Below are 27,027 nucleotides of genomic sequence, written 5' to 3'. Positions count from 1 at the left end.
TTACAAATGCAAAGATTCTGTTCCTTAGGTATGTTTACAGAATAGGGCAAACCTCTGCTGTTATTTTGGTCTTGAGTTTGCCATTCTTTTAGAAAGTTGGGGCTCAAACTAGTAACACCACAAGGAGGCAAAAAGACCAGGAAGGAACAAAGGCTTAGTAGAGCTTCACCTCATTTCTTTAGAACATAATTGTGTTGAGCTAGAACACAGTGCATTTGACTAATGACCTAGCACCTGAGGTAGGCAGGCCAGAAGCATTGCAAAAATATATGTATATACTCCATCTCATTTTTATTTTCACTGCCTTCCAGGTATTCAATGAGAACAATACCAAATTTCATGTAGATACTTGTTGCTCCATCCACTTATGCTGAAAGAATGTAAGAAATCTCATCGCACAGCACCAGAGAAAGGATATTCTAGTCAAAATAAGGCCACCCAATGTTGCAACCTGCCCATGACACTATGGGTTTTCATATAGACCTGTGGAGATGGGCAAAGGCAGGAACTGTCTCTGAAAAGAGGAAGATTTCGAGATACAAGAAATACAGGCTGTCTCTCTGTGCACTCATGGTCTCTACTCTCCGTCTCCAGGAAATGAATGCATGCAGCCTGCAGAGTTTAATTCTCTTTTGGTTTATTACTATTTAAAAATCAGTTTTTGTATCCCCTTCTACAGAGGCTTCACCTTCCAACAGAACATACAAAAAATACACACAATAGAAAAAAAAAAAAAAAGATAGGTAGGTAAGTTGCTTTATACAAACAGGTCCCCAAGAACCCAAAAAGGCTAAAACAGGCTCGGTTTCAATAGAAGCAGGCCCATAAATAGGCAAGAGACTTCATTCAAGTAGGGAAAGAGTCATCCATCCTCACCTAAGATCCTTTCTTGCTCACACTGAAGACAATGGGAGGATTCCCAACAACTTCAGTAGAAGCAGGATTGGGATTCATCAGAGCCAATGGCAAACTTTTCTGCTCCTTCCCTTCCAAGGCACTGTCTCTTCCATACGGCATGCAGCCAGGGAAAAATGCCAGTTTTCCTGGCTCATCCCACTCTCATGTTTCAGTTGTTCATGCTACAGGACATCTGAAAACAGCCTTTTATTTTCTCTTACACTGTGTCTTTGTACTAGTTGCAGCAAACCTTCAGATTGCAACAGTACTGAAGAGAAGTTCTGAGCCCAAGAGCAAGGCTTGGTTGATTCTTTAAGAGCCAGCAGTCACTCTGACAACTTTGCAGAGGGCATGTAAAAAATGCCTGGAGAAGGCACCAGTTTGTAGACACAGCAGCCAAAAAGCTATTAGCAAGTATGAGACTGATTTATTACAAAAGAACTTACCCAAGCTCACTGTGTGACTGCAGGATGCTCAAGAGCATTTATGGCTGCCAGTGGCTGCATGAAGCGACCTCACAGTCCACATGGCACCCAGGAGCTCTGAGAGAGCCACTGGAACATCACTGAGGCACCAGTTACCTCCTTCCTTCAGCACAAGTCAGCTCAGAGCACTTCCAGGTTTCCAAAACTGCAGTACAAGTAGAGAGGCTACCCAGGAAAAGCTTCATTCACATCAACCCTCAGAGCATATCAATAGCGCCAGGCAGTCTTCAAATGAATTTAAATAATTTCACCTTTCAGGAAAAATGTGGCCAAAGGTTTGTTTAACTTGACGTTATGTGTGAAGTCAGTGAGGCCAAACATTTGTAGTAGAGTTCAGCAGCACAACTGTGCACCACAATTTGGCATGTCAATCAAATCTTGAAACATTCTTACCCAATGGTTATCATCATCTCATTTTATAGATGGGAACAAAACACAGGAAGAAGCTAGAGATGACAAGAAGTGTTAATTCTTTACAAACAGGCAGTCATTATCCACTACCACAGAACACACACCTGTGGTTTTTCATGAACATTCTTTAACCATTCCAGCCATCACCACAACCCTCACAGCCAGGGTTCCTGCTCCTGTTCTGCACCACTTTGCAGTTATGTCACATAACTAGTTTTGGTTTTGTTTTTTTCTTTTTTTCTTAGCCAGATAGTTCTCTGGTTTGTTTTATAGCTAATATAGCTACTTGCAGAGCTGTACACATCTGAGGAGGTACATGCACTGGCCCAAGAATGTGTGGAGGGTGAAGGTGTCAAGGGAGCAGGCAGGAAGACGTTACGCCAGTGTTGCTGCTGCTGACTCTGCAACAGTGACCGTGGCCTCAGGCTGCAGCCCAGGAGCACTGCTGCCCTCCGGGTCCCAAGGTCAGTGCTCCAAACACACAGCCGCCTTCTTACGGGGATGCGGAGCAGCAGATTGGGATGAAAGCCAAATCTGTTCCCAAAGGCTCATTCACAACAGCTGAAGGATCTTGTTCCGAAAAGGATGTTCAGGATAAAAACCAGGACCCTCTCAGCAGACATGGGAATGTTCCAGAATCTTTTAAGTTTTCCTACTGTCTTTTTTCCCCGCCTCTTTGCTCATTTGTTTCGTCTCTTGGGGTGGAACTGAGAGCATAAGCTCAGAGATTCACTGTGAGCTTATATTCTATTCAATTAAAACTCAGGTACTGTGCCCAGACAAAAGGTGAATGGTACAAAGCTGGCTAAACTAACATTAAAATATTCATAATGCTGCTAAGGTATATTCATAATGCTGAAAAAGCCAACACATTCCACGGTTTTGTTGGGCACTTGCTCTCAGAGTTTCTGCTACGATGAACAATTGAAAATGTCTGATGATTTTTGTGGGTGATAAAGAAAAGCCTTTCCTGTTTCACTACTTAGAATTTTGGTGGCTGTTTTTTACTTTGTCCATTTATCTCTCATGAAACCCAAAGAGAGCTCTTGCCCTCCATTCATTCTTCTAACACTGAAGTCGGGAATTCCTTTGAAGTTTACTTTGGCATCTACTTCCTCAAGCAAGCACCTTAAAAAAAAAATAAAGCTGAAAGTGGAACCCCACTCCAGACTCAAGACATAAGTTCAGATACCGATTTCTAGGAACAAAGATTTAGTGAAAAAACAAGACACTAAAGTTACAACAAAGCCTACAAAATCTAGGTTAGCTTTCATACTATCAATTCAATTAGTTGAGTTAGATAGACATTCAGTTACACAGCTCTTCTATTCAAGTCATTCCTTACTGCTGACAGCAGTCGAGGGAGGAACAATAATTTCAGGGAATACATGGGAAATGACAAATATTCCCTAAGTCACTGGCACTCAAACAGGTCTAAAATTGTGACTGGGCATTTGCAACTATTCAACAGATTGGCAGGAAGACCAACTCCATACCATCTTATAGTTCTAGGCTTTAAAAAACAAACAAAACAATCATCTCCCCAACATATAATACTTTGCCCTACTATAGTTAAGGCACTGGATTGAGAGAAGGAAAAATCTGTGTTCAATTTCTGGTTCTGCTATCAATTTCCCATGTCACCATGGGCAAATCGCTTCAGATTGAGAGCTCACACGCACCACATTGCCATGCATCAGGTGAGCCACACTAATAAGTCTGTTGGCACACATCTAGCACATGACAAATGCAAAGTAATGTCACTTAATTTAACTCAGTATGGAATAAATTCACTATAAATTGCTTAACGTTGCATTTGATGTACATTAACAGTACATAAATTAATTCAGGCAACAAAAGAAGCCTGACAATAAGTCTGTGTCCTTATATTCAACACAACACTTAAGCATGCATGCAAGTGGTTTTTAGTCCTTCACCTTTATTTCACTCATTAACCTATAAGCATTGATTCCTTGCTTGTCTATCCTTAATGTTTAGATTGTAAATGGTTTAAGATGTCTTCATCACACCTAATACACAAGGGTCTGAGCCTCAGCTGAGGGCTTTAAGGACTTCTGAAATTCAAAGAAATACAACTCTGATTATCAAGATTTGTATGAACTGAAGTTCCCTTCTTGGCAGAAAAGTGCACCGACTCAAACACTGGATTGCAGTCCCACCAAAGCAGATGACAAGGAAAGGAGGGCTGGCCCAGAATGAGAACTATCCCCTATACACTGATATATGCCAATAAAAATGGAATAGAAACAAGTTAAGCGAGGTTGCAGCTCAGGGCATTTCCCTTTGAACTCTGAACTTAGGAGGCTGAGTTTCTGTTTGGATCTGTCTTCTGTTCTATGAGAAGTAGATGTTTCCCAAAGTACAGAATATAAAGAATTTGCATGTAGATTAAATTACTATCCAGAACAGAACAGTATGCTCCCAAAGAAGCAAAAAGCTCTGAAAACACACCACTGCTAAAGATATGCCCAACCTACTGCTGGCACTAGTCTGCACCAGTCTCTTGTGTTGGTGGAAATCTCTCTCATTTACACTAGAATAATCTAGAATTGCCATTTCAGGATTGTTAACTTCCTGCCCAATTGTTTCCCTGTTCACTATTGAGAAGTAAGTAGCTTTCACTCAGTGTATTCATGACAACTTAGTCAGCATTTTCTTTGACAAGCAAAATGCAGAGTTAGTGTTTTAGAAGGCTTCCTTTTTAGTGCAAGGCTTTTCATTTGTTTCATCAGGTCAAATTCTGTAGCATTTGATGATACACAAGACCAAATTCAGCCCACTAGTAACACTTAAGTCACTGGAACTAAATGTAGGGTGAAAATATCCTGTATTCTGGTTGAATGTTATGACTAGTGCACCCTCTTTGAGTGCATATAGGAACTTGGGGCTACAAACTCACATCTTTCAGAATACAGCCTCAATTCAACAGAAATTTTCCTAGTGGCTGTAATATGAGCTAGTAGTAAATCCCAGTGAATGCAGTTGCATTTGCTAATCCCAATGAATTGTTAGGCTGACTGGAAAGCCTGCTCTATCTTGACTTGCTTGGCAGCTCACAAGGTTGTCTCACCACGGTCTAGATTTGTAAGGTATTTTAAAATGTTTTGTTACCTTTACAAAATGTCCTGTTTCTACTTGTCAACCAAGCTTACCAGTACAGCAACAGCACTTCCACAAAGCTTTAGTTTGAAGGTGGGTTGGTTTGGTTTGCAGTTTTTCTTCCCCTTTTAAATGAGACTCATACCTATTCCAGGGATTCTGGGGGAAGATGAATCGAGAAGAACATGTCCTTCAGTCTCCCAACACAGATTAATAGCAAGACATCAGGTCCACTGCAACACGCTCTCAATTTAGAAAGTGCTGGTGCTATTAAGAGAAAGCCATTGATTATTCATCCTTTGTTTATAATACTCAAAAGCAAGTACAAAAAAGTAGCTTCTTGCAAGAGAGAAGCTGGGGCTTTTAAGTCTGTAGAATTTAGAACATCATTCTAAAATCCATATACTTACAAAAGGATCTAACATAAAAACAAAACGTGTCATTTCAATTATGCATTAGCTGCAGGGTTTGGATTCGGAGCACCTGGGCAACGCAAGTTGTGGCGCAGCAGCAGTTTGTGGCTACATTCACATTTAATATGGACGTATCTCCTGCAGAGGATGTAGGTCCTGGTCTGAGGTGGTCTACCCTGCTCCAGCAGTGACTTAATGACGCAGACAGCTATTGTTTCATAGAATGGAAGTTCGGTGTGGGACTTGGGCTCTTCAGAGTGGCCTTTCTAGAAACATTCAGTACACACAGCAACTTTGTTTACCAAATCATTGCTTACACCTTTGCTTATTAACCCTCACAGCAATTGTGATGTAGAGAAAACTCTTCACAGATGGGTAATCAAGGAATAAATTCAGGGAGCTGTCCTATGTGACCTTGAGCATCAACAGCAGAACCATAATTATAACTCAGAGTATTCCTAACTCCTAACCCTATGTTAAACAACATTTATACCTGGATTTGGTACATAAAGACCTTGACAAGTTACATGGGAGGAAAGGGAGGGTCAAGAAAGGACATAATTTCTGCACAAGTGGTATTTTCACATTAAATGGCACCTCCAACAGCCTAGAGCCCAGCTTCTTTATATTTTGTAATCAATATTTTTTCAGAGATATGCCATTTGCTATTCCCATCTCTTCTAGTAGAAGCCCTTCTTCTTTGGAGAAGACAGGACTAAGACTGGCTTTCGCAAACCTGACTAGAGACAGATCAGGAGAGCACAACTGTAGCCAAAAAGCCCAGCTCACTCAGAATACAGTACAGTGTAGAGTGGGATTAATGTCTTATTTACTGGTTCTCATTTGCACACCTTTTGGACAGGTGGCTAAATTGCTCAAAAACCAGACAAAACGAGGGGATGCAAAGTAACATACTGACTTCTTTAATAGAGTCCAATCCAATTAAACCAAAATCACTCTGTGAACCCCTGGGTTTATTCACACTAAACAAGTCAGTGGTACATAGTGTTAACCCGATAGCTGATTGTGTTTATACCCTAGGTCCCCACATGAAAAATGAGCACCAGTCAACCAGACTGCAATGGTATTTTTCCTTCCTTTTTTTTTTTTTTTTTGATTTTTTTTTTTTCCCATAAAACTATTTCTTTCATAGACTTAAAACAATCAACTAGCCAAGTTATTAATTATGGTACATCTAAAAAAAAAATTAATACTAACCCTAATGTGACTGCTGCTTTAAGAGTGCTCTGTGTATCGCCTTAGACTGGCTTTTCAGTAGCAATTCACTACAACAGGTCCTAAAATAATAATAATAGAGAATTAAAAACCTGACAGCAAGTTTAATGGTTAAAAGTAACAAAAACAACCTGTTCTGAATGGTGATTTTTCTCAGCAGTTCAGTCCTGCTGCAGCACTCACAGCCTCACAAATGGCAGAAGGGGTTCAAATTCTCTCACCTTCTTTAAATTTTTCTGTTTTTAAAAGGACAACTGCATCGTAACCTGCTAGGTACCATGGAGCATTTTACTTAATGTTATATTCAATAATGGGTCAATAATGGGTCTGTTTTTAAAACTTACTGTTTTTCTGGGGTAGGTTAGGGAAGGTGGGGAATAGAGAGAGAACAAAAGCATAGCTCCCTGTAGCTGTAGCTCCCCAGGTGCCTTGGTCACTAGGACTGACTAATTCTCAGATCAGTGCTGGCGACTTTTGTTTAATCTAGAAGATTATGATGGAACACCAGCAGCAGCCTTTAAAGCTCCGTTTGGTGTTTTAGGTCATGTCTCGTACTCAAGGTCACCATCTTCTGTAATTTATCAGCTAAGAAGCATCTTCTCCCTCTCCCCAGCGAAGGTTTAAAGGTGGGGTAGGACATGAGACAAAGAGGGAAGCTAAAATGAGTAAAAAATTCTCAGCTATAGAACCAAATTTCATTATTTCCTCTCATTCACAGCATCTTATCATTATAGCCAGACTGCTGCTTTGCTTTGTTAAGATCAAACTGATCTCATTTCCCCTCTGGCCCCATTGGTTGCTGGTCGACCTCTGGATCCACTAGGGATGATGCAAATGCTGACTGGACGATCTGAAACCCAAATGACTCCAGGAGAGACATGTTCTGTTGGGGTGAAAAGGGGGATCCTAGAGCAGGACCAAGATCCCCCAACGGGCCACCAAGGGCCCTGACGTGAACTTTCTGTATGTGTTTGTTCAGATAAGACTTTGATCTGAAAAAGCTGCCACATTCAGGGCAAGGGTACTTCTTCTCTCCTTCCGTCTCCATTTTGTTTTTGCTGACTGCCATGTCACATGAGAAGGACCCATTGGTGCTCTGTTTCTCAGGAGTCTTGAGGTCACTGGTGTCAGAGAGGTCTCCGTATGAATCAGAACTCTCAATCGGGTCCGAATGTGAACATTTCTGGCCTTCTACAGGAAAAAGAAAAGAGAGAAGTTTTCAGAATCTTATCTCTCAAAAAAAGTATTTAAAAATGCATTCAAATAGGTAATAGTGGTTACCACTTGATTTCATTAATGCCTGTCATCACAGAATGATACACACTTAACATCGCAATCCCTCATATTCCAAAGCCCTTGACCATAGGTCCTCTTTACAAACCACCGGCCCCGCTATCAAGAGTAACATCCAGGTTTTTATTATAGATTTATCACAATCCTGAATGCATCCACAATGAGTCTCTGGTTTATATAATAAGTTTTTTAATCCCAAAGATGTCTCACAATGTTTATACCTCAGGCACTACAAAAGGATGGACCTAATGATGAGTTTTTAACTGTACAAGTCACTCCCACACTTCTGAAATATTGCTGATAGTTTGGAGGAAAGCCTAGAAACCTAATGAAGTATAACAGGCTGCAGCAAGATGTGAAGAAACCTGAAAATACTCAGCAAAACAGCAGTGAGGTACTGCAATTTAAGAAGTGGAATTCCAATGAGTCTTGAGGAACTCTTTCTTTACAAGTGCAACGCTGCTAGAAGCAAACTTCATAATCTAAAATTGTTCCATCTTTAAATACTGGAGTATGAAACAGAAGAGAGGTTAGGGACATTTTTTAAGTCATTTGGATACACATCCTGGCAAAGCCCTTGGTATGTTTGGAGTGTTCCCCATTCTCCTCTGGCAGTATGCCAAGGAAGTTTGTCCACACTTCTTGCTCAGCGCATATGAATGAGCGTGGGAAACCCAGACATACTCCCTAAATGAGTCTCTGAATACAAACAAGCTGTATCTACTATTAACTCTAAAAGACCAAAGAACCACTTGGCATAACCCAAAAGACAGATTTGCACTGGACTCGGCATTACAAACCAAACAGGATATGCATGAAATCAATACACCACTGAGCTGGAGTAAATCTCGTGTTAAGTCAGCACACCACCCAGAACCAAACAGCCTCTGTAGTAACTCTATCATGACTTCAACAGAAAAAAAAAAAATACACTATTGTAGCTTTCTGCTGGCACAGACTTTGTTTAACCCAGCCTGCTGTGTTCTGCTGGGCAAGAAAAAATGTAACTTTTTGGGACAACCATGGTTTTGAAGAATTTTCTGATGTTTCAGTTTCACCAGGAATACTGACAGCTCAAACCAAGAAGCAAAAAAGCAAGCTATTCTCCACAGATTAACACACAGCTTTACATATTCAGAAATTAAATACTCTTTAGCTATTCTTACAATAATATCTTTTTTCTTGTCCCTCCCGAAGTTAAGTGCAGGTTAAAACCAAAAAAAGTAATACTACTATAATCTTGTACCTCTCCTCCCCAACAACAGCATTAAAAAGTATAAGTTTAACTACAGATAGTTCCATGGCTCCACATCAACCTGAGGATGAATATTGCTTTCATCGCTCAAGAATCTTTATGAACTACATTCTGTGGCTCCCCCTTACTTCACCGGAACTCAGAAACATGGTTTGACTGATGCAAGATTTAAGTATAGTGGGACTAAGGAACCGTCAAGGATCTGCACCCTTCAGGAAAAATTCAAATAATGACTGCTCCTAGGAAGACGGTCAAGATTAACTAACATGGCTTTTTCAATCTCTAAAATCAAAGCAGCTGCCAAAAATTCACATACCCTTACATGTCCATCTCCTTCCCCCAGACTTGTTAAATCTGCTATCATCCAAGGACAGGTATTACACACCATGTGATGCTATGTAATTTCTTTGCATCTCCCTAAGCTTCTCTCCAGTATTTTCCCTGTCCTTCCTCCCTCCCGTTTCTCATGCCCAGCCCAACATCCCACAACACAAAAGTTCTGCACAGAGCAGCAAGGTGCAGAGCTATGAGTCTCTTGCCTTTGATGCCATAGGTCCTGACGCAGTGGAACGCTGCTCCCCCATTCGGGATGGACTCCTGGTGCCTGGAGACCTGGGGAAGGGGAACACCGTGGTGGGTTTTAACATGGACCTTTAAGTAGGAGGCAGAGGAGAAACCTAAACAAGATAAAAGGAGATGAGATCCTGCCACCAGCAAAGACACACATCTGCCTTCCCCGTTCTTTTAATCTTTCTCTTGCTCCTACTCCCTATTACAAAGTTGCCATTATACTAGCTTGATTTCTGGTTACCTACAACATGCTCAAGCAGGATTCCTAGACATAATCAGGCAATGAATGCAATGTAAACCTTTCATTAGACTCCATTTGCTTTTTGGAAGTCATGATGAAAGAACAGCCTCCTTGAGAAACAAATCCTATGTAAGCACACCTAGCAGATGGCATGAAACTTTCTGGAAAAAAAGGCAGAAGAGACATGATACAAAAAGGCACTCATGTCTCTTGACCATTTCTGTGTTCATTTATTTTAACTCAAAATGCCTTCATCATCTGGTAATACTTTGGAAGATAGTTCAAATTAGTTTATTTTATGCTGTTAAGATTTGAAGGAATGCCATTTAGTAACACCGTCTTTGGTATTTAGTGTGCTTTCCCCTTAAGTTTCTAGCATTTATAGCGATTCCTAGAAGGCAGAAAGCTAAAACTACTGAGTTTTTAAGGTACACAGTTTTGTTCTATAGTAATTTTTGGAAAACATTTCCTCCGTTCAGCTCATCCTGAGTTTTAAAAAACATACTAACACTCCTATTTCGCCTGCAGTTAACAAAAAAAATTACAATGAAATTTCAATCTTTCTATTAGCTCTAATCTGTAAGCCCAAACCACTAAAACTAAAAACATATATTTCAATCAACAGATTTCTGAACAAAACAGTTTTTTGCATTTGTGCATGTGATTTTTAAAAATTGTTTCTGAAGTCTCACTAACTTGGCCTTTTCCTTTTACACAATAAATTATCTCACATTTTGGAATGTTTTAAAATTCATTAAATTTTAAATTTAATAAGATTCGCAATTAGTACTAGTACATTTGGACCATATACGAGGCACAAGAAGGACAGAGTTTTAAACACTTCCTACACAGGTAAGCCTAGCAACAATCATCTTAATTTTCTATTAAATTCTGAACAGAGTATTATGGCACTTTCATGTTAGAAACATTTTCCTTTAACAACTGAGAACACAACACAAGTTTCAGCATCACAGACACAGAGTTCCAGGTTCCCTTGCTGGATAGAGGAAGCCCAAGACCTACATTTTTTTAAACCCATACAGCATTTACAGCACAAGCCCTTGCAAGAGAACTTTCATACCAATGCTTCATTTTAAATGTAAATAGATATACTACTGTAAAGCTATTTTTATAGTGACATAACTGCATTTACATTTCATGATATATAATAATAAATTAGGAAGGATGCAAAACCAATACTGGCACACCTGTCTGAGGTGGATTTTCTGACAACAGTTGTTAGTTTCACGTGCTAAATTTAATAATGTATGTGGCTTTACACTAGAATTCCCTGTGCCTGCCCAACAAAATATCCCTCTACCAAGATTCTTCTCAGAAGCCAGGACCAAAGACTATTCACGGGTTATTAAGAATTATATACACAGGACCTGCAGAGCAAGCCAGAACTCCACAGCAACCTGCTGAAGGGCAAAAAGGGCAGGCTGCTGAGAACGAACAAGAGAGAGTTACTGTAGACCCCAGCTGAAGATGAAAGTACAGAAAATCACAACTGAAGAAACCAAGGACATACGACTTTCAAAATACAATGCAGCAGAACACCTAGGCCAAGTCATCCATCGAATTAATGTAAGGATATATCCTCCAAAATAATGCAAGACCTACCCTCAGACACAAAATGCTGTACTGAATATCTCACCGGGCCATAAGAGAATATATTTTTCCAAATACCAAAAATTCACTGTAGACATCGAAAGAACCAGTGTTTGACTGGTAAAGGACACAATGTACAGATATAATGGTGATACTTCCAACTACAAGGTACTTCCCTTATTTCATATGTCTGTCCAATAACCACACGCACGCTGAGATGAGCCTCTTTATGTAGCAATGCATCAAAATCTCACTGCCAACCATTAAGAAAGGACTACATACAGGTATTCAGTGTTTTTCTATACTACGATTGACTTAGGAAAATCTGAAGTTGTAATCTCGCTGTACAATAAATTTTCTAAATTCTGCAATTCTATTTGTAGAGTATGTTGTTCTATATAATGAAAACTGCCTTCAAAGTGTGTAGCTCCCCTTTATGAACTTGACAGATGAACATGTGAGTCGTCAACTTCCGCCAAAGCAGTAAGAATGCCAGCTGCTTCACAGCAAACTGTTTAAAGTGAGGGGTTTTTTTGGTTTTTTAATCCTAATTTTTTTCTGAAGTAATTAGCACTGGCCTTTTTTTTTTCCCCCCACCAGACCTTAATTATGAATGCCTGTCCTAGGAAGATGAGGGATTCATAGATAATAATCCTTTACTTTTAAAAATCTCTTCAAAAATAAAGTCAGCCTAATGCAGAGGATAAAGTGGTAGTATTTTTCAAAGAAGGAATGTATTTATTGCTTTACCCATACACATCTCTCAGCCTTGCAGAGCAGATTATTTCTTCATACCAGAGAAACCAACATTAAAAACATTATCTGCTTTATATAAATGGGAGCTATCCCTTGATCTCTTGGATAACATCTATAAACAGAGAGACTATAGACATAATTGCAGGATGCTCCTTTTTGAAAAACTCTAATTTGGATTTAGCTGGAACGTGCAGAGAATGTGTCCTGCTTTAATCAACTCTGTATCTACTACCATGAAATACACAAGATTTCATCTTATCTAAAATAAAAAAAAGAAAAAAAATCCATCTAACTTGTGATTGGAGTATTTACCCTTCTCCTAACTAATCTGATTTCTGTGAAATAAACAATGCATATGTGTCTGAATGGAAAATTAATCTTCTGAGTTGCACGTTATTATAAAGTACCAGTTCTAGATTTGATAAAGTCATTAATCTCTTAAGTACTTCCAAAAAGCCCACACAAGCAAACAAAGTTCCTAAGGATGCTAATAGAAGATTATGTAACAACAAAGGGTGAGCAGGTCTTTTTTATTTAAACTATTTAAAGAGAATTTGTCTTAAAAAGTGAGGATTGCGGATCAGTTTTCACAAGCATATTTTAGAGGAATTCCTTAAAAAAATCCAACCAAACAAACAGAAAATCCCAGACAAAAACCCATTGTGTGGCTTCCCTGATTTAACAAGATTTAATTGCTTCCATGATTATTCTAAGCATAAAGACCCTACGTAAGAAAATAACTTGGAAAAAACATCAAATCACACATGGTATATTTTGCACATTATACTGCCATCTTGTAAAATAAATAAATAAATAAAATCAGCAAATGGGTACACACATGACGTGGCAAAGCAGTGGCTACTGCTTTCAGTCAGGTACCAAGTTCCCCATCCCCTAAATCCATCAAACCTTTAAAAGGACATGAGACATTTGATTAAGTTCCACAGAAAAGCCCTTGGTCTGATAGGATAAATTGAGGGATTCTAAGCTCTGCCTTTAACACTAGGATACAGCCGTGTAACAGTCACCTTTTCATCCACTTTTTTTTTGTTTATTTGTTTTGGTGGGCCAACATCCAAAATTCTCTCTACCAAGTAGCTTGAGCATTCTTGTTTAACAATTACTATATCCAGAACTAGCTAAGTTCCAAGTCAAAAAGAGACCAGCACTTTAGCTGAGCAAAGAGTAAAAATCCCATTGCACAAGCACCACAGCTATGGCACAACTGCAGTCGGGGGGACGGTGCGTAGCTTCTGACTGCGCCCAATGCCTATCAAACAGATGTTTCTAACCCAGAAATTATCCACTATCCTTCATCTTTCCAGGCTCTACAACTGAAAAGGTATCCATTTAAAACAATGATCATTATAATTTGATTCTAGAACACTTTGGATTAAAAATTCTGCTGTCACGGATGATAAATCTAGAATCAAAATTCACAGCCTATAACGAGTTCATAACACAGTTATTAGACAAGTCCAATCTGTAACTTCCCTTTCCTATGAATTTTGACACTAGGTAGATATCTAACAAAAATTCACCAGATTAATTACGTTTTCCAGGTATGTATGTAGACTGAAATTCACAGCAGACTAAATTCTGGCAACACATATAAAATACACAAACTGTAAGAAGAAAGCAGTTGCTTAAAGTTTGCTCTGCAACAGGTTCCCTATGCTTCCACAGGGAAATGTCTATTTTATCTGAACTTCCACGGTGCATTTAAATCTGTAAAATGTGAATAAACCATTTAGTCATTTCATTGTTTGAATGCCAGATCTGTCTTTGTCATGCTGGCTGAATTTCGAAAGAGCTGCAGTGACATCCAGTGGTAGTTAAGCTGAAACGCAAGCTTACAAATCTGGGAGACAATTCCTCCCAACCCGTAGAATTTTCTGTTTGGCACCATGTTCAACTGACGGAGAGTAGGGTCACACCTGGATCTTGGATAGTGTCTTCCCTGTTGTTACCACAAAAAGAATTGGGATAAGCTTAAGCAGTTTTTCAGAATATAGGCCTTCAGCTGAAAAGGAGGTCAAGCTTCATTTCATACCATCTACCTGGAACTCCAGAATCTGAAGATTTTCAACCCAGATGCCCTTTCCACTCAAACTGTTAACATAATTTTCAGGACCTAACAGACAGTTCAACTACCAGAAATACCTCCCTTGCAATTTAATGTCTCATTACTCATCAACTCCTAGTCATCCAAAAGTTCCCTGTACAGTCTTCTCATTAAACACAGAACAGCTTTATTCTCTCAAAAGATTTTCCCTCTCTTAAATTAGAAAAGGGAACACACATCATTAAAAAAAAGGACTCGTCAGAAAAAAAGAAGATTCCAAAAGACAGCAGCAACCTCTTCCTACACTTACTAGGTATGTACGCCTGCGTGAGCCAACAATCTATTTTGAAGTCATGTATTACTCATTCAAAAAAAGACATCAATAAGTCGAAATTACTTTTCCAGATTGCCTTACAGCCCACAGAGCCTGTATTTACAACCCTCTCCAATTGAAGAGTACCACAAACAGATGGAAAAGCTTCAAAAGCTCTTCGTCGTATGGTTTAGTTTTTGGTGGTCCCGCAAGGAGCAGGGAGTTGGACTCAATCTTTATGGGTCCCTTCCAACTTGAGATATTCTATGAGAAGCTGTATTTGTACAAACAAAGGTAAAGCACATTTCTAGTGCTCTTTACAAAATCTGTTTCAGAAATGCATGTTAATACAAAACAATTTACTGTGTTAAGTGGAAGAAGCAGCTTGACTCTCTACTGCGGCACCAGGAGGTTAAGCAAGACTGATAAAAAAAAAAAATCTACATTATGTTATGCACAGTGTATAATGTTCAACCTGGAGTGCATTTCAAAGATTCTTCTTCCAAACAATGCAAGGACTCAGGTATAACCAGGTATAGGGAGAAAAGAAAGTGTATGGTCAATAGTGACAAGGCAACACATCATGGTTATCTTACTGGGATCTGGCTATTCAGCAAATAAAATTCTTAAAACTGTCCAGAAACAATTTGCTTCAGATTTAAACTGAGTTTCTTCAGGAACTATCAGCCATGTAAAAAGGCCAGACCTCTAGCTCCATCAGTTTCAAAGTTAAGTATTCAATAAGAACAACAAAGGATACGTACACATATGTGGTATAACCTCCTCCTATTGCAGACAGTAACACAGCCTCATAGCTCCCCTCAAGTGTTGTCCCATCCCACTGAAACAAAAAACCAGTTTCTTCATTACCTCGGTTACAGATAGTGCAGAAATTGCTTGGTCCTTCACTATGTTTCTTCAAATGATCTGCCATATACGCTGCTCGCAAGTACTTCCCGCACACCTGGCATGGAACTTTGTCTTCATGACATGCTAGGTGTGAGCGCAGTCGGTCACGAGTGGCAAAGGAAGCATTACAAGTCTGCAGGCATAATGAGAACCATGTGACTCATCAACTCTGCTAAAAGCACTGATATTGTCTAATATATTTAGTATTCTTTAAATACCTTAGACCCTGTGCAAACACACAAATGACATGATGCACGAGCCAATTTCCCACAAATAAAAAATTCTGACCACCAACATACTGCACAAGATGTGATGTTACAACTTGAAAGAATTAAGAAAGCAAGAAAACAGCTCTAACATACTACGGACCGTAAAACTTGACAATGAAGATAGAGTTGCAAAGCCTTAGGTCCTCTCTAAGGATGAAGATACTAAAACTTCAAGTAATATTTAAAAGAAATAGCACAGACCACTTAATTCCATTTACAGTAAATTCTGCCATTTCACCGAGCCATTACAATTAATTTAGACCACTCTAAATGTCCTCTCTGTTATCCTCCTACATTTTACTCTTTGATCTGATCAATCTAACTTCAGTACACAGAATCCCTTTGGAGCATGAAGACACACAAACAAAGCATCAGAGAATTGGCTGGGATGAGAACATGATGAAAGACAGTAAAAGACCCATCCTGGTATCCACAGCAGCAGTGCAGACAAAGTGAAGCCTCAGAACTGAGCAGGTATCAAAACAACTGTATGCCACTGTAATCTGTTTGTAACTTACCCCTGATCAAAGTATCTTATTCCACTTATGATCATGAAACAAGCTTGATCTGGCATAAGATAATATTGATTCTCTTGCCCACTTCCCAGACCCAATCCATGTGATGAGTGAAGGCTCCCTCCCATTTTTATAATCACAGCAATTGGCAGCCATGCACATATATAGCCTACTACAATGGCCTGCCAGTTCTGAAAGGCTTGCTCTGTCTCTAACATGTGAAAGAAAATAAATCACGAGCAATACACTGTATAAGTTGTTGAAGATCTAGTCTGAAGCCACTGCTCGCAAGTGCAAGAGGAAAAACGAAGGCAAACGTGCTAGAATGACCAGACCAAGCAGGCAACAGTGACATTCAAGAGTGTACAGTGTTTCGTTTATACCACCTTTATATAAAATAACGCAGTTCTAAGATGTATAACCAGAACCTCCTAAGAGATAATATGAGACTATTAAGTGACTTGGGAACTGGATATATTCTGTCTTTTGAAGTACCAGTGCGTAATTACACAACCGTTTCAACATACATAGACTTGTTAAAGTAACAATCCTAGTAAAATTATAAAATTATAACTTCAAGTAAGTGAAAATGATAATACAGAAGACAACCCATATAATTTTACATAATTTAGTTAATCAAGAGCTTAATCCAAAAGACATTGAAGTCATCTGAAAAGTACCTATCACTTTCAACAGGCTTTACAGTCGTTCAGTCCTATGAGATGCTTAAGTAAGGTGAAGTCCCACAGAGCTGAGGCTACTCTGCAGCAAGCACAAGACTTAGCACCTCAGAGGACCAGAACTTAACGAACTTAAAAAGACAACAGTAAAATTACCTGTATATCTGTGATACACACAGTTTAACTAAGCCCACCAAAGATTCATAAATCACAAGTAGTGAAGATTAAGAGGCAAATGCTTGAACGTGAAAGATTTCTGTTAATTTGAGATCTCAGTACACAGCGCTGAGCAAAACAGGTGCAGCTTTCACTTACTAAAACGTTCTTAGAGGTAAACACTCATCTAAGGCAGGATTCCAGCACTGATACTAATCAATCTGTTGGACATTAACTAAAGATATATAACTAGACAATCAAAGATGACAGCCAAGAGATCCATCATCAATAAGTCTAAAAATCTTGAGCCACAGTAAGCGTCCACACAGAAGCATTGGCAGTGCATTAGTTGATGAAGCAGACCAGAGACAAACCACATAAATACAGGGATGCCAGAAGTATAAAACCGTATCTGTCTCATATTAAACTTATCAAGTCAAAAGCTTAGGGAAAGGCAATATAATCATTTCTGTGTTGGATTTCTCACTCTTGCTGCTGAGGTTTGCAAAGTTCACCTTTGGATAAGCTATACAGTAAATATATCTGCGAAGAAGCTTAAAAAAAAAAAATTAAGTCCAGTGGAGAAAGCAAGAACCAGTTTAGCTGAATCATAACAATGGGAGACAGGACTAGGTTTAAAGAAAACCCCAAAGTTAATATTCAAATAGTTAATATTTATAAAAGGTATAGAGAAAAAAAAAGTTTTATTCTATAAAAGATGTGAAGTGCTAAATGAGTGCTAATTATTTATCATCAATTGTTAATCATAAAAGAAAACTCTCCAGTGCTTTCTTATCAAACATTGCACAGGTATATAAATAGATCAAAAAGAATATATATAAAGTTTAAAAAACATTGTTTAAGAAATACCTCTTGAAGTTTCAACTTTTCTATGGATGTGGATGTCTCTGAGCTTATTCCATGGTGGCTGCCATTTTCCTGCTAATAGGCAGGAAGTAAGAGAAATTAGGACAGGAAGAAACTCATTCTGCATTGAAATCAATGGGAAAAGCACTGGACTTGGGATGCCAATTTTAGGTTTACTTAAATAAATAAGTATTTTTCTTTGTCAAAAGTTATGCTTTAATTTAACCTGCATTCTTCTCTTTTTTATTTGAATTGCTGGAATAACAACCTGTCTCTTGTCTCTGAGAAGGAGCAAACTTCTGTTTTCTCCCCTTGTTCTTTCGCATCCACAGATTTTCAGATCACCATTTCCTCCCAGACTGCATCCTAACTTTCATACCATTCACACTCAAAAGCCAACAACCCAGCTTCACCCCTTCCCACGACAAGTTAGCAAGCTGAGCTATCCCATTACCGCCAGAAAACTGACTTACCCCGTCTCCTACATGCAGGACTCAACTGTCAGATTGAAAAAAAAAACAAAAAAAAAAAGGCAAAAAAAGAAACAAATCACCAGCACAACAATGCAGAGGAAAAGATCCAGAGTGCTACTTTGTGTCTTTGTCTGGACACCAAAGAAACTTCTTGCATGAGATTTCTCAGCTGCCTTGGCTCTGTGGAGGCTTTCCCTATTCTGAGTCTATTTAACAGTAATGAAAAAGCTGGAATCAGGTCTTTGTCTGGCATCAGGTGCCACAAGTGCTGGAACTTAGGATAGTTTTTCAAAGTTCTGTGAAGCACAGCAGTTATTTTAGGGGGATGAGTGCAGTATTACATGCTGAGCACTGAAAACTACAGCCGTTGCCGTGGTGTTCAGCTTACAATTGTCCTGTTTCTCATAGTTTCATTTTATTTATTCTGAAGTTGGGTTGACACCTTCACACTTTTGTTTTGGTAGTCCAAAATTGTACCATGATGCCACATCAACAAAACATTAGCTATCCACTGGTTTGCCAAGATATATGAGGGCTCAGGTAAACATCCAGTGGATCTTGTTTAAATCGTAACAGAGCACCACTTCCAAGAACGCCATTATGGCAGAGGATTCTGCAAAGCTTTTCTGTTTACTGACAGAGCACTTGCCTTTTGCAGTAACCATAAACAAAGCATGACAATAACAGGAATTTTTAACAGGAACTCAACAGATTCAAAAAGGATGCTCAGTGGTGTCCAGGCTACTCTCACGGGGAGCTAATTGCCAAACAAAATCAATGGAAAATGAGAATGGAAAAAGGGGAAACAAGATGCCAACATTGAGCTACTTTCCTTCTTCGTGGGCAGTTTCTGTGCTTAGATACACGTCACGGAACAGAAGTGTTACTGGTTATGAGACAATCACAAGGAGAACTGTAGCAATTTATACATCAGCTTGAAAACAAATTTTCAGTGTGACAGCATCTCTTCCATGGTTTGTACCATGTATATCAGATCTGTGCATATGTAAGAAGACTTTCTAAATCTGACAGGATATTATGAAGTATTTTTTGCAAAGGCACACAATGGCTCTTTAACAAATTTTCTACACCTTAAGATTCATGACATTAACTTTACAAGGTTAAGCAATCAAAAATCAAGAACAAACCAAGCATGAATGACAACTTCAAGTCTGTCCTGATGCTTGTAACCTATAGCCTATACCTTGTAACTGAAATGAACAATGCATCCAGTATTCCGGCACTTTAAACCACACACAATGACACAGTGTTCTTAGAAATTGCTGTCACAAAACACATACGTGCAAGGAGATGGAGTTGAGCTTGGCCGTACAATCTTAGCTTCCATATTTCTTTACTTTCTAGCTCTTAGTGTACCCTCTGATTCACACTTACAGAGTTTATATTTAATACTCCTAAATTGATCAGAAAACTATAAAAAAAAATTACCAGGTATCAGCTGGCAAAGGACAATTCACATCTATCAACACTTTTCATTAACTGTGTTTGTTCAGTAACCTTGATATCAACTCGCAAAGACTGATGCGTTTCTATTTATGTTGGGACCTAAATATTCATCTTTGAACTTGCACACAAATACATGCTTACAGAAAAAATTTGTAGTCATCTTCAGTTCATCCACCCATACCCCTTGTTATCCCCAAATTGTTAAGTCTTTTATGAGTGGAATTTTACAATTTATATAAACCTACAACCCCTAAATCATCTTAAGAAGCATAAACCAATCTAAGGCTTTATATAGGATATACAGTTAAATCAATGTGAAGGCTCTATGGCCTGATTTTGGTGCTGGGCTTCCACAGATCATATGGAGGTCAACAGAAACCTTTAGATAGCTCTGTGTGTCTGAAAAACTGTTCACTGGATTATTGAAGTTGCAATATGTTTCAAAACTCTCACAGTCTGGAGAAAACGTAGGAGAGGTGTGTCAAGAGATGTGAAAAAAACGCAGATCGGGAGGCAGAAGTCTTTCAGGATTCACTAGGTTCATAAAACGTGGCTAAAAATCTTAGAAGAAAAAAAAATCCTCTAACCTTCACTGTCTTCTGACTTTCTTTACATAAATAATTAAATACATCTGTCTTCAGAGACCAAGCATGGAGACTGTTAGCTCAACAAATGTTTTAGAAGCTTGCTCCACAACTATGTGATGGCCGTGGGTGATAGTGGAAGCTGATGCTCAACTTTGGTCTTAATACTTCCAGGCATCTTTTAAATCTCTCTACAAATGAATTACAAAATATCGTTTTTGACTTGATCTTTCAAACCCTAATGAATAATTTATTAACTGTAAAAAACTATATACAACATTACAACATTGTATTACAAAGGATACTGTGATGCTGTTATTTATATTCTCCCTGGGATAAAAAAGCAGCTTCCAATTTTGCTCAGTGCAATGTTCTGAAGGCTATGCGATTAAAAAAAAATAAGAATCTTGGCAAGTCATGACAATTTACCAATTCCATTTGAAATTATTCTAAAAAAATCGAAGTCAGCATTGGAGCCTCCTGTTGGCAACAACTGCAATAACAAAAGGGGAGGGCGGAGAGGGAATCATGGATGACATCATCTCTAAGCCCAGGGACAAGGTGGCTGGGTAAGAGCTCCAGGGTGAGACTGGGATAGAGCAGCAGGGAAGAACATCTGGTGGAAGGGCAGGGAGGCAGGAGGACCAAAGCTGCAGATGACACAAGGGGCTGGGGGACAGGAGGGATGTAAAGCAGCTGTCACTGTTGAACACTGTTATTCACACTTCTCCCGATTCACACATACATGGGATATTTACTGATACTTCATAATTGTCCGCGCACATAAATGCAATGCCAAAGATTACCCACACATCAGTCTAAACCCCTCCAGCTCCTACCTGACACTTGTGAGGTCTCTCTGAGGTATGCACCTGTTTGATGTGTCCATTCAAGTGGTCCGGCCTTAAAAGAAAATACACATAAGCACACTTAAAACAAATACTAAAAAGAAACTTATAATTTTAACAACAACAACAAAAAACATAAGATCCCAGTGGTGGATGTATTACCAATGTCGCAATATTTTACTTTCCAAGAACCACATCACCAACAACTGGGACTCTACCTTGATAAGTAGTACACTCTCCAACTTGCTAAAAAGACAGCATTTTCTCAGGAAGAAATGATGACTGAATGATCAGAGAAAACAGGATATACAAGCTACAATTTTCAAGCCTGCATGTCCCCTTACAAAATCCTATTTAGAGCTTGACAGTCAGGGCACTTTGATTTACAGTTGCTGAATATTTGAAAATCAGACCCTTTTTGGTTTATGTCCCAAACATGGATGTAAGAAGCCAACTTTAAGCACCTCTGTGCAAAAAGACTGACTCTAAACTCTGTTGCTGCGACACGCTTTCCACCAGCAAGATGAAAAAACACTGTCCTAACTCACAGCTTGGTGGGGAAGACTGCATTAATACAAATAAAGTGCTCTGAAGGTCCCAGCTAGAAGGTGCAATGGAAGAGCAAATTATTACTGAAAAAAAGTTAGACCATTCTTCACAATCAGTAAAGCCTACTTTGAAGAAGAGAGGACTGAATAGCTGCAGATTTTCTTGGTGGGAGTTTCTCCTAGCGGGAAGAAAGCTTTTCATTGTATGAGGCCAAAACTGCTCGGAAACAAGTTCCCCACCCTCTCCTCCCCCAACTTTCCAGCTGCGCCAATGAGAGAGCGCGGGATGGAATTCACGCACTGCAGACAGAAAATAGACTGAACTTTGCAGTGAGGCTGTTAAACCTGATGCTCCAGCAAGTGGGCTGGAGCAGCGTAACCAGAAAGACAGGTTGGGGGTCCTTCTAGGTACCTCAAGCCTAGCAACCTCAAGTGCTGCTGTGCTGCTGAATAAAGGAAAGGATACTAAAATTAGACACCACGCTTCCAACTTGCTTTGGCTGCTCCTACGACTGAATACTGAAACTTAAAGAGTCTCTGCTTTACATTCATAATTGGATTTTACACAGCTGTGTAAACCTTTTTGTTGTTTACTCTTTATAACAGCAACCCTGCCTGTTCACATTAACTTACTGGGAAAAAAGAGAGCTCAACACCAATCTTTCACTTTCCCTTGTTGACGAAAACCTTTCATACAGCAACAGCAGAAATCTTTAAGTGTGAATAAAAACAATAAAAATTGGCAGATGATCCCAGGCAGCACTATAACAATAAAAATACTTTCACTTCTAGCTATAGATGAAATTTTCATTTTATGACTTTGCACCACTAAATTTGCAGTCCTTACGCAGATGCATCCCTAACTAGTGCAGATTTAAAAAAAAAACAAAACCAACCTCTACATTTTCTTAACTTATTTCAGTAGCAAAAAGTCCCTCTACCAAAGAGAGAGCCAGCAGGGGCACAGCTCGTACATTTATATAGCTGGGACAGCGCTAGCACTAGTAGCCTTTTGATTTGCTTTCGTACCTCTACTCCTTCCCTCCTGCTAGAGCACATGAACTGCTGCAGAAACCAGACTGCTGCTACAAAACTAACAGTGTGTACGCGTCCCCCTCCCCCCACTACTTCTAGTTTCAAAGCGAGCATCAAACTTCCAAAACAGTTTCAAATTCATTAACTCAGACTATAAGATACCACTAACACGACTACGTGTATCAAACTACTTATTAAATTAACTCCCACAAACAGCGACAACAAAAAATCAGCAACATTAAATGCACAGATCTTACGTATGTTGCAGGGCAGAAACAGGATCCCCTTCAGAAGGATGTAAACCCAAAGGACACAAAGATCATGTATTAAAAGATACTTGATGCTGCAGCCTTTGAAATCTCACCTCTTCCTTCACATTTGGGTGATAAAAAACATTACGAACTAAGAGAAATGAAGGGAAGTTAAGAAAAAGAAAATTTAAAATGGATACGAGAAAAATAATAATCTTGAGATGTATTAATATTTTGCACTTCAACAGCACCTTCAAACTACCTACAACTCAGTAGTCTCCAGACTCTTCTGTGAGGTAGGTAATTATTTCAATACCCATTTCACAGAAGAGTCATTTGAGGGAGAGACTAACCGATTTGCCCAAGGACACGCATACACCAAGCCTGGCACAAAGCTGGAAACGTTACCCAGAAGCCAGCCGACTCCCAGTTCTGTGTCTTAACTACTTTTAAACCCTTTCAAGAGACTGTAGAACAGCATCCCAGTGGAAATGATGGAAGTCTCATTTCTCGAGACATTTTAAGACGGAACCGTCAAACTGTCCAAGCACAAAGAGCTCTTGTTTCCCAAGGAACAGGGAAGACAACTTCCCAGGTCTCCGTTTGTGTCTATGGTCCTTACAAGTACTCTCTTACCTGGAAAAGCCTTTTCCACAGCTCTGGCAGATGTAGGGCTTTCCCACAGAGCCATCGTGAGATCGAACATGATAGGACATCCTGTCTTTCCGCTTGAACCGTAAGCCACACACAGGACAAGAGTAAGGCTTCTCGCCAGAGTGCGACAGCTTGTGCCGATTCAGGTGGTACACGTCCCGAAAAATCTTGCCACAGATCTCACAGGCCACCTGTTTCCTCGTCCTGCTTCTTTTCCGGGGTGCGTCGGGGTCGTCCTGACCAGGGACACCGTTTTCACCCAGTCTTGGCGGTGGGATGTCTATGTAGCCCAGCTGTAAGCTTGTCACCCCGTGTTGAGCCTCATGCTGACGAAGACGATTAGCATCCGTAAATACCTTCCCACAGAGACCACAAGGCAGGATACCAGCCTCTCGCAGGCCCCCTGGGGTACCAAACATCATGGAGTCCAAGAGATTGGCTTTACGCGGACGCCCTCTGCCCCTCTTGGTGCTTAAGGTGGGGGCACTAGCAGCAACATTCTGGAAGGGGGAGGCCAGCAGCGGTGGGGACAGAGGTCCTGCCACCATGGGCAGGCGGTCCACTCCCTGCAGAACCGGCAGGGAGGACTGCGCAGCAGTGAGTGCAGCCCGCGTGGCCTCATCTTCAGGCATACCAGCAATGCCGTTGCCATTGGGTGCCAAAGCGGCACCGTTGGTCATGTCAAGAGGGAAGCCGAGGTCCGCGGCCCCCGGACGGAAGAGCATAATGTCGGGGCGCGCAGGGGGCACGAGGATCTGCACATTGGACTGCTTGATGACCTCCTGGCAGATGTCAATCACAGAGCGCATCAGCAGGAACTTGGCGGCCGTCATGAGCTCCGGGAAGCTCTCCAGCCGCACCACGATGCGCGACGTGTAGGCAAAGTCCAGGATGTCTCCGAACACCTTGGAGCTGATGGTGTGCATCTCCAGCTCCCGCCCGCCCCCGGGGGCCCCGCCGGCCGCCGCGGCCCCGCCGGCCGCCGCCTCCGCCGCGCCCCCCTCCGAGCCGCCGCCGCCGCCTGCCCCGTCACCCAGCTGCGCGCTGAACACCGACTCGAAGTACTCGCTGCAAGCGGCCAGCACCGCCCGGTGCGCCGGGAAGCTCTCGTCGCCCACGCGCAGGAGCACGTCGCAGAAGCGGCCGCCGTTCTTGCGCTGCTGGTTGAGGCTGTGCAGCATGTCGGCGCTGTGCCGGCTCACCTGGTACGTGTAGCAGCCCGACGAGGGGCCGCAGGCGGCGGCCTCGCTCACCCGCTCCATGGGGCTGCGTCGCCCCGCTGGCGCCCGCAGGGGGCGCGCGCTCTCAGGCCGCCCGGCGGTGCGCGCCGCCTCCTCCTCCTCCCCGCCCCTGGCCGGGCCGACGGCGGCGGCGCGCGCTGCGCTCCCTGCACAGCGCGAGGGGATTGCGGGGGGGGGGGGGGGAGAGACAAAAGGCTCGGGCGGCGGAGGGGCGCGCGCCGCGCGGGGCCGCCGCGGCCGCCGGCGCGCGAGCTCCGCCTGGGCCCGGCCGCCACGAGGCGCTGCGGCCGCGGAGACCGGCGCGGGAAGGGGCGTGCGCGGCGGCGGCGGCAGCGAGCCGGGAGGGAGGGGGCTCCGGCGGCGGCGGCTCCGGGCTGCCGGCTCCGTCCGTCCCTGTGTGTTTGGAGCGGAGGAAAGATGGCAGCGGCTGCACTTCCTCTTGCACTTTCACCCCTGGGGGGAGGAGAAGGAGGGGGGCGATACCACCCCCCCTACAAAAATCCAGCGGGGGCCCCCCGGCTGCTGCTCCCCGACCAAGCCCCGCCGCCGCCGCCGCCGGCTCCGCTCCCGGCCCCGCCCGCTTCGCCGCACCCCCGCACCACCGGCGCCGCAAACTTTCCTCTCTTCTTTGGCCGAGAAGACCCCCACCCTATTCATGGAGACCCCCCCCCCCTCCAGCCACTCGGGCTCCCCCCCTGCCCCCCCGCTTCCTGCCCCCCTCCCTCCCCGCATCCGCCAATGCAAGAGCAGCCAGAGCCAGCAGGCCGGCCCCCACCCCGCCCGCCCGCGGGGGCTGGGGGCTGCAGTCCCCCCCTTCCCCAGCGCCGATCCTCCAATGCCGAGCCGGCAGCGAGGCCCCCGCCCGCGGCGCACGGGGGCGGCGGGGCTGCGCTCGCCCCCTCCCCCGAATATCCGGGCTGCGGCTCGCCCCCCAGCCCCCTCCCCCCGCCGGAGAGAGGAGGAGGAGGGGCCGGCGGGGGGAGGGGGGGGGGGGGCTGCAGGCAACCTTTCCCCCCCCGCCTCCCCCCAGGCGCAAATGGTCCAATGCGAACCCTCCCGGAGCTGCAGAGGCGCGGAGCGGCCCCCACCGCCTCGCCTCGGCGGAGCGGAGCCGGTGGCAGAGGGGCCGGGGGCTGCAGAGCAGAGCGGCCTCCCCCCGGTCTTCCATCGCACGCCTCGCCCGCACCGGGACCAACTCTCAGCCCGGCTAACAGCGCGAGGCGCCGGCGTTGTGGGCGAGGGACGGGGCGCAGCGGGACTGCTCCCGCCGTGCCACCGCCCTCCGCTCGGGAGCGGCCGGCAGAACCGGCACCCGCGGGCCAGGGGTTGCGGGAGGCACGGGCGGTCGCGCAGCCCCGAGTGCCTGCCTCCATGCTGGGGAGACCCCCGCGCTGCCCCGGGTCACCCCCGCCGGGTGCCGGGCTCCCGCTGCCCCGAGCGAGCCTTGCCCGGGCCCTCGGGTCGGCGCTCCCGGCGGGGCTGCCCGGGCTGTCCCAGTGCTGAACCTTCCCTCCGCGCTCCAGGGCTCCCTACGGAGAGCCGCTGTTTCAACATCATCATCATTACTCATGGTCGGCCGAAACGTGCTTTCTGTCTCGGGGAAGAATTTTTCCCTACTTTTGAAAGAATATCCCCCCCCCCCCCGCCCCCCCAGTTCACACAGTCTCAAAACAGGGTTCTTTGTTTTGTTAAAGACAATACTTTTTAAAGCGTTTGAGGGCACTTCTTTGCATTTGTAAAATCAAGCCTCATTAAGAATCCTTGGATGACCTATTCACAATCCAATATCGTCACTTAAACTATTCTGTGGAAAATACTGAACTTGGCGCATGCAACGGCATCACAAACTACAGAGCCTTCCAAG

At 42.6% G+C, this 27,027-nt stretch overlaps 1 protein-coding gene across 2 annotated transcripts; it reads right to left on the bottom strand.

The window, feature by feature from the left end:
* Nucleotides 1-618: 618 nt before the first annotated feature.
* On the bottom strand, nucleotides 619-25,228 carry PATZ1 (POZ/BTB and AT hook containing zinc finger 1). Of its 2 annotated transcripts, XM_075434910.1 has the most exons (6): nucleotides 23,905-25,228; nucleotides 21,426-21,489; nucleotides 18,066-18,137; nucleotides 15,537-15,708; nucleotides 9,650-9,787; nucleotides 619-7,753 (listed from the first exon to the last, which is right to left on the bottom strand). In XM_075434910.1, the coding sequence occupies exons 1-6, from the start codon at nucleotides 25,182-25,184 to the stop codon at nucleotides 7,335-7,337; spliced, it is 2,145 nt and encodes a 714-aa protein (XP_075291025.1). In that variant the 5' UTR covers nucleotides 25,185-25,228; the 3' UTR covers nucleotides 619-7,334. The 2 variants fall into 2 exon arrangements, with proteins under 2 accessions (XP_075291025.1, XP_075291026.1); XM_075434911.1 differs by lacking the exon at nucleotides 18,066-18,137.
* Nucleotides 25,229-27,027: the final 1,799 nt, after the last annotated feature.

The sequence above is a fragment of the Opisthocomus hoazin genome, chromosome 13 (genome assembly GCF_030867145.1).
Source record: "Opisthocomus hoazin isolate bOpiHoa1 chromosome 13, bOpiHoa1.hap1, whole genome shotgun sequence".
NCBI classification, from domain to species: Eukaryota; Metazoa; Chordata; class Aves; order Opisthocomiformes; family Opisthocomidae; genus Opisthocomus; species Opisthocomus hoazin.
The sequence above is the reverse complement of the archived record's forward strand: the minus strand, read 5'-3'. Positions and strand labels throughout refer to the sequence as shown.

What these genes read in the sequence shown, in the direction of transcription:
- PATZ1 (XM_075434910.1), bottom strand. Translation starts at nt 25,184, where the DNA reads ATGGAGCGGGTGAGCGAGGCCGCCGCCTGCGGCCCCTCGTCGGGCTGC. An exon ending in TGTGGAAAAGGCTTTTCCAG is followed by an intron (nt 21,490 to 23,904) that starts GTAAGAGAGTAC and finishes TTTTCTTTTAAG; the next exon opens with GCCGGACCACTTGAATGGAC. An exon ending in CTGCACTATCTGTAACCGAG is followed by an intron (nt 9,788 to 15,536) that starts GTAATGAAGAAA and finishes TATCTTGTTTAG; the next exon opens with GTTTCTCCTCTGCCTCCTAC.